The sequence below is a fragment of the Nuphar pumila genome, chromosome 13, assembly GCF_984573655.1.
Source record: "Nuphar pumila chromosome 13, dmNupPumi1.hap1.1, whole genome shotgun sequence".
NCBI lineage: Eukaryota > Viridiplantae > Streptophyta > Magnoliopsida > Nymphaeales > Nymphaeaceae > Nuphar > Nuphar pumila.
In genome coordinates, this window is record NC_143261.1 from 103,264,725 (window position 1) to 103,279,652 (window position 14,928).

The following is a 14,928-nucleotide window of genomic DNA, read 5'->3' on the forward strand; positions in this document are numbered from 1 at the left end:
GGTGGGTATTTGGAGCTGATAATTTATGCACATTGAAAGATAAATCTAAAGATAAATTTAAACTTAATGGTTGTGTGCTTACGGGTTTAAAGGTACCGGGGCATCGGTGGTTGTGCTGTAGAATTTGTAACATGAGAAATAGTTGATTTTTGTTAAAATGTATTGCTTTGGTACAAGTGTATACATGATAAGAATGTGAGCATGATTCAGTTATTGATAATTCTTCTTGAAATGGTACATGTACCCTCATACCCTGAAAGAAACCATGGATTGGTTAATACCCGTATGTGATGAAGGTAACACACACATATTGAAATGCATATGAATGAATTATGACATGCATATGTTTGGGTTTATATTTGCATGAATATATATGTTGTTTGGCACTTTGGCCTAGTGTTATGAATGAAACACTAATTTGGTTTTATTATGTGATGCACCGATGGCCTAAATGGGACCATCACCGGCCTGGAAAGCCGTGGGTTTGGTTTTCTTTTACATATGTTTTTAAAAGCATCACTTAAACCACATAAGATGGTTTGGCACATTACAACACTGTTCTAATGGTTTATACGGGCTGGAGTCCCGAATGGGTCCCTGCAAGGGAGGATGCGGGGTTTTCACTTTACTTTTGCATATTGTGTTGCAAACTTAAAGAATGGAATTAAATAAAAATATAATGAATAAGAACAGTGTAATATACCTTCTGGGATATCTCATCTGGAGTATGAGAATCTTAGTTATCCGATCTTGGGGAGACTGTGAGGATACAAAAACTCCGTGTGTATTGTTGCCCCTGAACCCGATATGGAGGTTCTTCTCCTGGCCACAGTTTTAGGGAGAGCCCGCCACTTTACCCGAAAGTGGTGTGTTAGTCACAGCTGTGAGTTTATGGTACCAAGGAAGTGGCACTTGTGGGCGTGGGGTGTCCCTTGTGTCCCCGACATTAGATGTGGAGGTCTAATGTTCCGATGGATGGTGCTATTTCCTGATATCGGTCGAGGGCTAAGTTGGAACCCAGTAATAAAATACAAATTGTGTGTTAAGCTATCCTGGGAACCTACTTGACCTCGGGGTTTATACCCGTTTGGTGTATCCGCGGGCCACGGTAATTAAAAATAGGAACTTAAAGATGTGTGCATTTAATAGGGCATGCATATAGAAAGATGAAACTTAAATGAAAGATAACAGAAGAAATCATGCATTGCACATAATCATGCATTTTTCTGTCGTGCATTAGATCATGCATGTTTGAATCATTCTTGATATCATGACATCAATTGGTGGTAGCATATGACTTACGTTGTAAAATCATGCTGAAAGGTTTGATCATTTAGTTATTGATATATAACACTGTTTACTGTTCTTGACTGATGAGTAAATGCAATTATTGGTAGTCATGGATATTTAAATGTTGCAAATTTTATATCTGCACTCACTCAAATCACTGCATGAAATCTTATCCATGTTCTTTCTCTCACCTGGTTTCTTTAGAAGTAGTTGTGCTCAGAATTTCGGTTCTGACACCCTACTTTGTTGGTTTTTCACAGGAATTGGTGGACAGTGAAATTGGACATGCATCTGGGGATGTATGAGTTATACTTGGGCTTGTCAGCTTCAGTGGAGGATATAATGGCTCTTTCTTTTGTCTTTCAGTTCTTTTAAATTCTGCAGTTGTTACTTTACTTCAGTTGAAGAAAACCTCGTCTTTGAAATTTTCTTACTCATTAATAAAAGAGTTTTAGTTGGTTGATATGGATGATAATTGCAACTTCGTTTGTGGTGGATGGGCTATCCAATGGAAAGTGGAACTGTGAGGACCCCAGATCTCTGGGAAGGTTTCCGCAACTCTTAGAAAAAAAAAATTCTGCATTTTTAAAGGGTATGGATTGGGGTCGTTACACAGAGTGCGAAAGTCGGGGACATTCACAACTGATATTTTGCGAATGTAGTGGTTCATTTGCAGACCTTACTCGATGAGTATTTACTTAAAGAACATTCATAGGTTATATTCATGAAGTTTGTATTGTATTTACAAAGATTGTACTCAGCTGTGAATAGCCTGAGGTTCGCATATTCTGATATGCAAATGTCGTCCAATTGAACCTTTTTATACATATATTATAATTCATTTCATTCATTAAAAAATGAACCGGCTTATATAATCATTTATTCATAAAAAAATAAACTTTTTTATACATTGGATTCATTCCTTTCATTAAAAAATGAATCTGCTAATACAATCATTCCATTCTGATGCGTGAGGTTTGCAACTCTTATGTGTATTTACATTCATGCATTCATACATTCATTTAATTAATTCATTCAGAATGAACTTTCTCATACATATATTTATTAATTCATTCATTAAAAAATAAATCTACTCATATATACATTCATTCTATTGATTCAAAATGAATATGCTCATGCATATATTCATTCATTCATTCAATCATTAAAAATTAAACCTTATAATGCACATATAGTAATTTTATTTACAAAGTACATATTGAAAACATCTTATTACAATGTTGTCAACAACTTAAAAAAATTCATATTTGCTTCATGTCAAGTTCCCCATCAAGGTCCCCTCGCACCTCCTCTTTTGGATCATGTTATTTGGCTTTTGGACCTTTTAAGGTAGTAGGTTTCGCTTCCCTTGCGAGGGATGTTTTTTATTGCTATCCCTTTTGTTTCGTTGCCTCATCCATTGCTTTCTTTTGGGTTGCCTCTTTTTCATTATTTTTCTTCAATTTTTTATACTAATTTATCATACACTTCATGGAACTTGCTGCATCAATTTGAAAAAATGTTATTAGCAAACAATTAATTAGATTACATCTCAAGAATACAACAAAACAAGAAATATAAACATATATCTACATAAAATTGAGCCTTATGTTTCTGCCCAAGTGACAAATATACCACAATCTTTTATGTAACAATCATATACAAAGCCAACATGTACAAGTGACACGTGCAAAGTAGTTACTTGTTCTCTTGTTGTGGAATACCATCAATAGGTTGAGCAACAACCAAAGATAAATATGCATAAGGTTATTGTTCATATCTACAAACAAACAAAAAAGCTTAGAATGAAATAAAATAAAATAATATATATATATATATATATTGTTTGTATGAAACTCACCTTTTGACTAAACCTAGGAAGGTGATACGAAGGATACCACAACCTCGTCTCCAATCCCTTTGCCCCATAGCAACAAATAAACACAAATATGAATGATTCATATTTTAGGACATATTTTTGCATTTTAGGGTTTCATTTGTGGTCCCCAACCCTTTTTGCCCCACCTTGTTTCTCCTGATAAAAATTTTTGGTCTTTTTTTTGTAACTATTTCCAGATGAAACTTTATTGAGGAGTTTTTAAGGGTCCATGATATAATCGAGGGGCAAGATACTATGGTTTTGATATCATTAACAGTTGAAACAACATGGGAAGGATGTTATGGCTGAGGTGGAGAAGATTTTGGAGATGATAAGAGGTGAAGATATTGAGGTGGTGAATGATATTGATAGTTTTTAGTCGAAAGAGAAGGCCATAGATGTGGAGAGTGAGCAGAAGGATGCGAGTATAAGGAGGTGGGAGATGAGCCCTTGGATGAGTAAGTGCATGTTTTAAGTTGGATTGCAAGATTCGCAAGCTCAATAGTTAGATTATAGAGGAGATGGTTTTGACTCAACAAATTACTTGAGAAAAGAGAGTGTTTATTGACAAAAACAATAATATGATTGACATTAAGAAGCAAAGATTGAACCCCATGATGTCGAGTCTTTCCCTATTTCATCAATTAATAACCCTATGTGATGTAGTCCGTCAAAATGAACCTAAGTAGAGTGCTTCAGAATTCAGAATGCATATCTTCTAATTGCTTAAAGAGTCCATTTTTGTATGAGCAAGTTCATTTTTTAATGAAAAAAATGAATATGTCACAATATGAGCAGGTTCATTTTTGAACGAATAGAAAGAATATATGTATAAGTAGATTCATTTTTTGAATGAATGAAATGAATTATTGTATGAACAAGTTATTTTTATGCATGCGAAAGTTTGAAGATTTTGTAATGTGGATTTCTTAAGGTACACAAAAAAAGTGTGAATCTACCTTTTAATGAGAGTTTGCAATGTCCAAAGAGCATACCGATATAGTTTATATGAAATTCAGAATTTATGTAGAAACAATGTGTGGATACAACTTTTAGTGAAAGGCTGAGAGATCTAAAAAGCGTAGTGATGTATCAAGTGAAACTAGAGAGAAAAATCACATATTTATGAGAAAATTCACATATTTAGGAGAAAAAGCACATATTAAGGAGAAAATACACATATCTAGAGAAAATCCACTCGTGCAAAGGGTAAAACTATCCTCTTGAAGCAAAAAAATTATGAACTTGGACATCAGGCAAATTTCAAAAATTATAAAGCATTTTGAGAAACACATCATTTTTGCCATCATTTTCTTAATGATAATTTGGGTAAAAAAAGGGCAATGAAGTAGATGACCCTCTCTTTTATTGAAAATACCATTACTAGCCACAGGCTAAAAAATATAATAAATATGGCCAATTTACTATTTACTTGACACATTTTCCATTTTGCCTCTTGAAAATCAAGTGTTTGATTTTTCAAGAGACAACTTATATGGCGCCTTATTTTTTTCAGGCAATAACTTACATGATGCCTGATTTTTCTAAGCAACAGACGACACTTGATTTTTTTAGGCGACAACTTAAACAAGTGTTTTGACCAAAACATCTGATTTTTTAGCCAAAAAAGTGTAAAACCATAAAAAAAAATCAAGTGGTCATGTTTTGACATATTTTATGTAGTGAATGGGCCATTTTTGCCATATTTCTATTGTCTTAGCCAAAACAAGGTTTGGGGACAAAATTGAGTAACATTTGTAATTGTTAGTAGAAAATAAAAATACTGACTATGACCCTAAACATATCTATCTGGGTCACTATTGGCTACACTTTAGAGATGCGTCCAATATGGTCCATTGCTAGCGTCCAACACGGTCCATTACTAGGGAATGCACTTTTGAGAGGTTTTCATTTTAAAACATGATTTTTATCAATCATGAAATTTCAAAGAATCATGAAGCCCTAAAAGAATATGCCTATACAATGCCATCAGATCGTCTAAAACATGTTTTAAACTATACAAACCATATAAATCATATCCCTAGGTCTTGATCTACAAAAAATTCAAGAAAATTTGATGGAACATGGTGTTTATATTAAGAGGGTATAAGGGTAGCTAATATATTGGCTATCTAACTAGTCTTTACATATCATTTCCACAATCTCCCGGACACCAACGCTCAACAAGTACTTCAACCAATACTTGAAATGAAGAAATTCATTGCAATTTCATTACAAAAGAAATGCTGGATCATTAATGTGAAACAGAAGGTGATGGCAACCCAGTTAGAATTACACTAAAATTGGTAAAATACAAGCACCACAATGCAACTGCTAAAGCTTATTTCCCCTATCAAGCATTACAAGTTTAGTATCCTAAAAACCCTTGTTCCATCTTACAAATGAATGTCTAGTGAAATCTTTAGCCTAGTTCACTTGGACTACTAAAATGTTGACGTGAAACATAGAGGCCACCTTCCCCCTTCTCACATCAGAACACCAAATTACATTGAAAATAAGGAGCAATGACAAACATACAAAAAAAAAACGTAAAAGAGGAGAAGAAATAAAAACGATCTTCTCTGGGAGTTCCAAAGCAGCAAGAGACATTCACAAGCAGCAGAAGACCATGCTGGGAGCCTTTGTTCCCACTGTCATGGGTTGCTTGACTGTAGCTGGTCCAGCTTACTCATATGTTCTAGAAGAGAAGCTGCCTTCCGCTTTGCTCTCTCCGTGCCATTTTTTACCAGCTCTGTCAGTGGTATGAAAGCACCCAATCTCTGCACCATGGCAAGATGCTCCACATCTTTCTTGCACAGGGCAAGAAGAATAGCAGCAGCATTCTCCTTGTTACGAGGAAGCCCACTCTGAATCAAGTTCACCAAGACCGGTATAGCATTGGCTTTGCTAATAGCTACTTTACCCTCATGATGGCTAGCAAGCACGGCGAGTACCGCAAGGGCTTCATCAACCATACCACTGCTTGGATCCACAAGCAACTTCATCAATGGTGTCAAAATGCCAGCTCTAACAGCTCTGGCTTTGTTGCCTTGATAGATGCACAGATTGAACAGAGCAGTTGCTGCATCTTTCTTACCTCTTGGGCTACCTTCACAGAGCAATTCTACAAGCGCATGTATTGCTCCCAAAGCTCCTATGGTTATCTTGTTCTCGTCGACTAGTGACAAGCTGAAAAGTGTCGCTGCTGCATTTTCTCTAGATTCCATGCTACCTGATTTGAGAACCTCAACAACAGCAGGGATTGCCCCTGCCATCACTATTGCCCCCTTGTTATTGTCATATATTGAGAGATTCAGTATAGCTGTAACTGCATGTTCTTGAGTTTTTGGGTCATTGGTAGACAATAGGTTAACAAGAAGCGGAATTGCCCCTGCCTCAGCAATGCAGACCCGGTTATCAGTGTTTCTTTTTGACAGCATGCGTAGTTCACCTGCAGCTAATCGCTGTTCCTCTTGTATACCATTAGACAACTTCCAAACCAGAGCATCAATTGCAACTCTATCTCCTGGCACTTCCTGTGCAAGTCCACCTGATTTCCTTGACCTGCTACAGCCTGATCTCTTGGGCTGCTCAATTCCATTTGCTTCACACCACTGTGTGATCAAGCTTCTCAAAACATAGTTTGGAGTCAATACCAAATGAGGGAGTGTATGCTGCGTCTTAGGGCAAGTTTTGTGACCTGAATCTATCCATCTCTGTATGCAAGTCCGCTCATAAGTCTGCAAAAATTGAAATAAAATTAACCATAATCACTTTCTAAAGCATTGTCTGCAACTAAAGAGCCCAATCAGCATAATCAGAGTTCAGGAAAGTAGTCAAAGTCTAAGTTCAAATAATATGCAGTTGTATCTTTGGCAATCTAGGCAGCTCTAGGTAAATTATCAATGTTGATTTGATATATCTGAGACTCCTGAGGTACGAGGTGACTTGCAGAAGCCCAACTGACCCCAACAACATCAAGGACCATGGTTACAACTTAACATGGTCGACAACTTTAAGGGTTGCAAGGCCCTAATCCATCTTGAACAGACCCATTTAAGGTCCATGATTATGAGTTTGATCTCAGTTCAACTAAGCACTAAGCAAGCATTCCCCAGCCCAAAACCAAGGAAGAATGCAAAAGGTACTTAAAATTTAAAGAAGTAAATCAAAGTACCTGTCCAGTGGCAACGATTACAGGGTCCCTCATCAATTCAAGAGATATAGGACACCGGAAGTCATCAGGAATAGTGAGAGAATCTGGCCTCTTTTCCTCTAAAGGTTCACTGTTTGCACCATGAGCCCCATCTGCAGGATGCTTATCCGATAAAACTACAAACTTCTTTAGTCTCCCCAATATCTTTACCATTTGCTCCACCCCAGTCTCACCAGTGTTGCTGCTGCTGGAACTTTCCACTGTAGACTCTAGCAACATTCGCTCCACCTCAGTAACATTAGTGTTGCCTCCGCTGGAACTTTCCACTGTAGACTCCTGCAAAGCTTGAAACTCCTGCTCAAGTTCAGAGACACTCGTAAGCTGTAACTTTTGTTCTATTCTGTTCAGCACCTCTTCATCAACCTCTGAGTCATTTAAAACAAGATGGAGATCAGCAAGAAGTTCTACATCTGGGAGATTGCAACTCCTGCCCTTGGCTCTCTTGAGTTGTGCATGAACAAGTTCAACCTGAAGCATAACATGAATAAGAACTGGATCCACTGTACTTGGTTGACAAAGAAAACAGAAGTATTTGGGTTCCGGTACCTGTTCTCGAACTTCATCAGATATTTCAAGCTGATCAAATGGCAAACTCCCAAGCGCATGCTCCAACTGGGATGTCACCTCATGTAACTCATCTGCAATATGCTTTGCCTTCATAACCTTCACAGAAAACATAAACACAAAAGGAGTGCTCAACAGTCCAGTAATCTATGTGAAATTGCCTGGTAAAGTTGCATGTAAAGAATGAAAAGAAGTCGTTATTGGGCCTTGGACCCAACTTGTGTATGTACAGGACCCGACCCGATCCATGTACTGAACCGGGTCAAGATCCAGTTACTATGTAATGTAATTTAAGATGTTGCTAGAGGGCATTTTCGTACCCTAAAATTATGTACTCGATATATTATTAATACAATGATAGACGCAGATTGAGACTCTGACGTCTTTTCTTCCTGCAGCCTCTTCTTCCATTATTTTGTTCCTTCTTTTCCTAAACAGCTGAACGTGAGGACTCCTTTTTCTAATATGTGACTTCTGGGTGTGAAGAGCTGTCTCGGCATCATTCTGTCAACGTGAAAAGTCGACTTTCTCTCCTCGTCGACAGGTTATTCTCCTTTTTCTTTTTCTGTCAAGTTATTCTTCCTCTTCTACTCCTTCTATCACAGATCTGAAACATATTCAGTCTGCTGTCACTTAGTGGATTCTGATTCTAACTGTCTTCCCTTTTACGCAAAAGTCAAAGCCGAGCTCTATCCTCTCACGTGATCTGCCTAGTCATGTGAACCTGGTCCTTCTCCCCTTGTTTTCCTTTCTAACTCTTCACGTGATTTGCTTAGGCACGTGAATCTGATTCCCTTTCTCCTGTATCACGCAAAAGCCGAGCTTCCCTTTCCATTCCTTTTATTCTTTATACCTGTTGGTCATCTATCCTTTCTCGTTTCTTCGGTCTGCACGAGCTCTCTATTATTTGCCTCACATATCTGAATATTATTTCAGATCTACTGTGTGTCTTACACAGTTCTGAAATAGTATATACGATCATCTATTTCATTTTCTATCTGAATATTATCTCATTCCCTGTCAAGCTTTTATTCTCTGTCATAATTTTCTTTCATATCTCTGTGCCGATTTCTGTCATAATTTACTTTCCTCTCAAATGGATTCCCCTCATCCGCAGTCAGGCCTCTCCTCTAACTTTCTCGGTCAACTAGTCTCTGAAAAACTGAATAATTCCAACTTCTTAACCTGGAAAAGACAGATTGCTCCGTTTATAAGAAGTCAGGACCTCTCTGGTCATCTGGATGGATCGGTCCCACCCCCTCCAGAGTTCACTTCGCAGGAAAAGACGGACGATAAAGGGGCGCAATCTATTGTTCTTCTCAAGAATCCAGAATATGTTACTTGGATGAAAATGGATCAATCGTTAGTGGCATACATCACTTCAACTCTCTCACAGGAGGTTCTTGTAGACATTCCTGATGATTGTTAGCACAAAGAGCTGTGGGACAAGCTAGTTCAGACATATTCATAGATCTCTTAGGCAAGAATCATGTTTCTCAAGCGAGAATTTTAAATATTGAAGAAAGATTTCATGTCTATTATGGAATACCTGAACAAAATGAAAGGCATCACGGATCAGTTGGCTATTGTGGGGTGTCTCGTCAGTGAAAATGATAAGGTACAACAAACCTTGAGTGGGTTGGGGTCAGATTATCATGTTATGACGACGACTTTATTATGTTTACCAAAACTTCCAAAGTTTGAAGACCTTTGTGCCAAAATATTGCAATATGAAATGATTCTGAAAGGATCTTCTGAAGACATTCAAGGACATTCAGGAACCCAAGATGTGTTGGCCACGGGAATGACTTATGGTAGAGGTAGAGGTAGAGGAAATTTCTTTCGAGGAAAGGGAGGCCAAGGGAGAAATACCTTTGGAGGTCGTGGTATACTTCCAACGCCCAATATACAAGGACAAAGGCCCATTCTCACATGCTTTTTATGTAATAAGAAAGGGCACATTAAAGCAAATTACTGATTCAACCCTCAAAACAAGGGAAAAGCTCCACAAGCAGAGGTTAGGAGGGATGGAAAAGTAAAAGAGTTGTTGTTGGCAGCCTTGGCAGCCTTGAATATGAAGCAAAATGATAAAGGCATTTGGTACGTTGACTCCGAAGCAACGGCTCATGTCACGAGTGATGCGGGTAAACTCTTGAATCTCACTCCTTATGTTGGTAAGAATAGCATAGTCACGGGAGATGGTTCTAATCATTCCATCTCACATATTGGAAATGTCATTATACCCATGTCCAAGTCCTCTCTTAATCTTCCAAATGTTATTCATGCTCCTAATATTCAGAAGAACATTGTTTATGTCTCAAAACTTGATGATGTTAATGCTTTAGTTGAATTTACTCCCTCTTCTGTTTATGTTAAAGATCTTCGCACGAGGAAGACATTCACTGAGGGAAAAAGATGGGGCAACATGTACATCTTTCAAGAAGATCTTTCCTCTGTTCATTCTGACTATTCATCCTTGAAGCCTCACCAACATCAATTTCTCGCTCCTTCTGAGTTTGTGTTTGCCATTTCTGAATGTAATAAGCCAAGACTTTGGCATAGTCGTCTGGGCCATTGTGGTCGTTATTTTATTGAAAAACTTGTCTCGAATAATCTCATTCCTAAGTCCAGTCTGAGTTCAGAAGTCATTGATATAAAGTGTTCTAGTTGTCATTTATGTAAGAGTCGTGTTTTGCCATTCAATTCCATTAATAAGAGAGCTTCAAGACCCTTTGAGGTCATATGTGAAAGTTTTTCATTTGTACCTATATTGAGAAGAGACAGAGAGAGAGAGAGAGAACCCAAAATGTCGATTACGGCTGTCACGATTTCTTCATACAGAAATCGTGACCTAATGACTGTATTAATACACTTAAGTGTACATTGTGAGTCGGGTCAGGTCTGGTGTAATATCCGAACCCGGATACAAATAAAAATACAGGCTTATGCATGAATGAACTCGGGTCTGGGCTTATACATGAGTGTTTCGAGTCTGGTACAGGATCCAGACCTGAAACACTATTCACCTTTTTCACCCCCCCCCCCTCAAGTTGATCATGGTTATGGACCATGCACAACTTGCCTTTAAGCATCCAAAAACGATCCTTTGTTAACCCTTTCGTAAATAGGTCCGCAACTTGGCTTTCAGTATTGACGAACATACGCTCAATCTCTTTTTCTTCAACTTTCTGTTTCACAAAGTGTTGGTCAATCTCAATGTGCTTAGCACGACTGTGATGTACTTGATTGAATGACATGTTTATAGCACTTTGGTTGTCACATAGCAAGATAGTGTGGGAGATCTTTTCTCCTACTTCAGTCAGTAGATGTCTGATCCATGTGACTTCGGCAGTAGCAACAGCCATAGATCTATACTCAGCCTCAGTACTTGATCTAGCGATAGCCTTTTGTTTTCTACTGCCCCAAGAGACTAAATTTCTTCCAATGAAGGCACAATATCCTAATGTAGATCTTCGTTCATCAGGATCTCCTGCCTAGTCTGCATCATAATATACAGTGAGTCTATGCTCATCTTTGCCATATGGTTGTGGTGAGTATGTCAATCCATCCCCAATAGTCCCTTTCAGATATCTAAGGATCCTCTTGACGGCTTCCATATGTTCAGTACGTGGCGCATGCATAAATTGAGATACTTGATTGACTGAATAAACAATATCAGGTCTAGTGAATGTGAGGTACTGTAACATTCCTATTATGCTTCGATACCTGGTGGGGTCATCACACAAATCTCCATCATGAGCGCTAAGTTTTTGATGAAGCACACTCGAAGTTCCCAGAGGTTTGCAGGCTTTCATGCTTGCCTTGCTGAGAACATCTACGGTGTACTTGTGCTGAGTGAGTGTCAAGCCATGAGCCTGATTATCAACTTCTACACCAAGAAAATAGCGCAAAGCTCCAAGATCTTTCATTTTGAACTTCTGACCTAGTAAGTCTTTTACTTCTTAGATGTGGGCCGCAGAGTTTCCTGTGATAACAATATCATCAACATAAATTAATAACAGAGTGGTCACAGTCTGACTTCTGAAAATAAACAATGAGTGGTTCAGCATGGAACATGAAAATCCATGTTTCTGAATATCTAGTGAGAAGCTATCAAACCAAGAGCGAGATGCTTGCTTCAGACCATAGATAGCTCTCTTTAACCTGCACACATGAGTTTTACAATTTTGTTCTTGATATCCAGAGGGTTGCTCCATGTACACTTCCTCCTTCAAGTCCCCATGCAAGAAAGCATTTTTTACATCAAGTTGAGTCAACTTTCATCCATGTTCAACAGCCAGAGAAATAATAATCCGAATTGTTCTCATTCTTACAACCGGACTAAAAGTGCCCTGCTTCTTGAGTGAATCCTTTTGCCACGAGCCTTGCCTTGTATCATTCAATGGTTCCATTTGGCTTGTACTTTATCTTGTAGACCCATTTACATCCGACAACATTTTTGTCAGGTGGTCTGGGAACAACTTCCCAAGTTCCGCATTCATGCAAAGCTTGCATTTCATCATTCATGGCTTCTACCCACTTGATAGAAGTGGCTGCCTGGTAGTACATAGTGGGCTCATCTTCCTTATTGAGAGCAGTTAAAAAAAGTTGAAGATCCAAGGAAAAGTTGTTATAGCTAACCCACCAGGCAATGGGATGTCGTATGCGGAAGGAGTCGGATTGCTGACTGAGACATGATCTGAATGGCTTGATGTTGTCGGTCTCTGTCCAGAATAGACAATGCCTTTGTATCTGCCCGGTACTTTTTCTGAATTCTGTGGCCCCGACGTCTCAGTGTTTTCAAACATCTCTTCTTCTTGCTGCACGCAATCTGATGAACATGCTTCACTGGAGTCAGCAAAAAGTTCTGAACTCAACCAAGGATAGTAAACTTCAGTTGGTATATTCGTTGCATCAGCTTTGTCATCAAAATTTTGTTCATCAAAGACAACATTTCTTGAGATTCTGATACGTTTGTTGGTGGGATCATAACACCTATATCCTTTGTAGCCATATGCGTATCCCACAAACCTACATTTCTGGGCTTTGTCATGAAACTTGTTTCTCAGGGACCGATCAATATGCACATAGCAAACACATCCAAAAAACACGCAGATCATGATAACTAGGATGAGCTCCAAAGAAGCAGTGATAAAGAGACTTATTTTCCAGAACGACCATTGGCAATCTATTTATCACATGCACGGTAGAATGAAAAGCTTCTATCCATAGGTTGATGGGAAGATTGTTGTCATGAAGCATACTCATGGCACTTTCAACGATATGTCTATGTTTTCGTTCAGCAATCCCATTTTGTTGAGGAGTGTGAGGGCATGACACCCTTCTTCCTATTCCGTTATTTCGAAGAAAAGAAATAAAATCACAGGATGAAAATTCCCCACCTCCATCACATTGGAAAAATTGAATGGACTCAGAAAATTGGTTTTTGACCAAGGAAAGGAAATTTTGAAACAAAGAGAAGACTTCTGACTTATTCTTTATGAAATATATCCAAGTGTATCGAGAATAACTATCAACAAAGATTAGATAATATCTGTTTCCAGACCCGGAGACAATTGGGGCGGGTCTCCACACATCAGAACAAATAATCTCAAAAGGTTTTGCAGCTCTCTTATTAATGGAATAGAAAGGCAATACATGACTCTTGCATGAAAGACAACTAGAACATTTATGACTGCTCTCATCCCCATTAAGACTTTCTTTTGGAATGAGATTATTAGAAACAAGTTTCTCAATGAAATGACTCCCACAATGTCCTAACCTACTATGCCATAAGAATGACTTATTACATTCAGAGATACTAAAAACACTGGCAGAAGAGGATGAACACGACTCTGATGAAGGCTTTGAAATCAGGTGAGAAGGGCGAACATCATGACATGGAGCTTCTTCAAAGACATACATGTTGCCTTGTCTCTTTCCTTCAGCGAATGTTTCCCTCGTGCGTAGGTCATTGACCTGCACAGAGAAGGGAGTGAATTCAACTGAAGCATTATTATCATCAATAAGTTTGGAGACGGAGACAATATTTTTCTTAATGTCAGGAGCATGAAGAACGTCAGAAAGAGTAAGAGAGGAATGTGACATGGGAATGACAGTCTTTCCAACATGAGAAACAGGATGGTGGGATCCGTCTCCAGTAACAATCTTACTTTTTCCGAAATAAGAAATAGGGTTAGAAATTTTACCTGTATCGCCGGTTACATGAGTTGATGCCCCTGAATCGACAAACCATATGCCTTCATCACTCTGCTTCAATTTTAACTCTGACAAGGCAGATATCAACAATTCTTTAATCTCTCCACTGTCTCTGGTATTTGAGAACTTTCTTTTGGTTTCTGTCTGTGGACCCTTTCCTTTATTCTCTGGATTATGCCAACAATTCGCCTTGATATGCCCCTTCTTGTTACAAAGGAAGCAAGTAGGAATGGGTCTTGGTCTCTGCGCATGAGTTAACATGTTTGGAGTGGGAAGCAAACCACGCCCTCCGTGTCCACTTCGCCCTTGTCCTCCTCGTCCTCGTCCTCTACCATAAGTCACTCCTGTGGTCAAAACTTCTTGAGTATTTGGATGATTATGAGTTTCTTCAGAGAATCCCTTCAGACTCATTTCATACTGGATCAATTTGGCTCGTAGCTCATCGAAGGTAAGAAGAACAGGAAGGCACAATAGTGAAGTAACTATCATATTGTAGTCAGATCTCAATCCACTCAGAGTTTGTTGTACCATGTCATTATCACTAACGACACACCCTATAACTGCAAGTTGGTCTGTGATGATCTTTATCATGTTCAAATATTCCCTTTTTAGAAAAACAACTCTTGTTTGAGAAACCTGCGAATACGTTTGAATTAGTCATTCCCAGAGTTGTAGCGTTGTACAGTTGTCAGGAATGGCAACGAGAATCTCTTGAGACAAAGTTGATGTGATGTATGCAACAACCGATTGATCTTTTCTT

General features: G+C 38.5%; 1 protein-coding gene across 1 annotated transcript in view; it reads right to left on the reverse strand.

Annotated features, from left to right (window-relative positions):
• Nucleotides 1-5,441: 5,441 nt before the first annotated feature.
• Nucleotides 5,442-14,928, reverse strand: part of LOC149819555 (U-box domain-containing protein 13-like) — a 61,982-nt gene continuing 52,495 nt past the window's right edge. The window contains exons 3-5 of the mRNA XM_089985731.1: nucleotides 7,932-8,048; nucleotides 7,347-7,853; nucleotides 5,442-6,909 (exon numbers count right to left, since the gene is read on the reverse strand). Coding sequence (XP_089841857.1) covers nucleotides 5,824-6,909; nucleotides 7,347-7,853; nucleotides 7,932-8,048 — 1,710 coding nt within the window. The 3' untranslated portion in view covers nucleotides 5,442-5,823. The remainder of the gene's footprint in view (nucleotides 6,910-7,346; nucleotides 7,854-7,931; nucleotides 8,049-14,928) is intronic.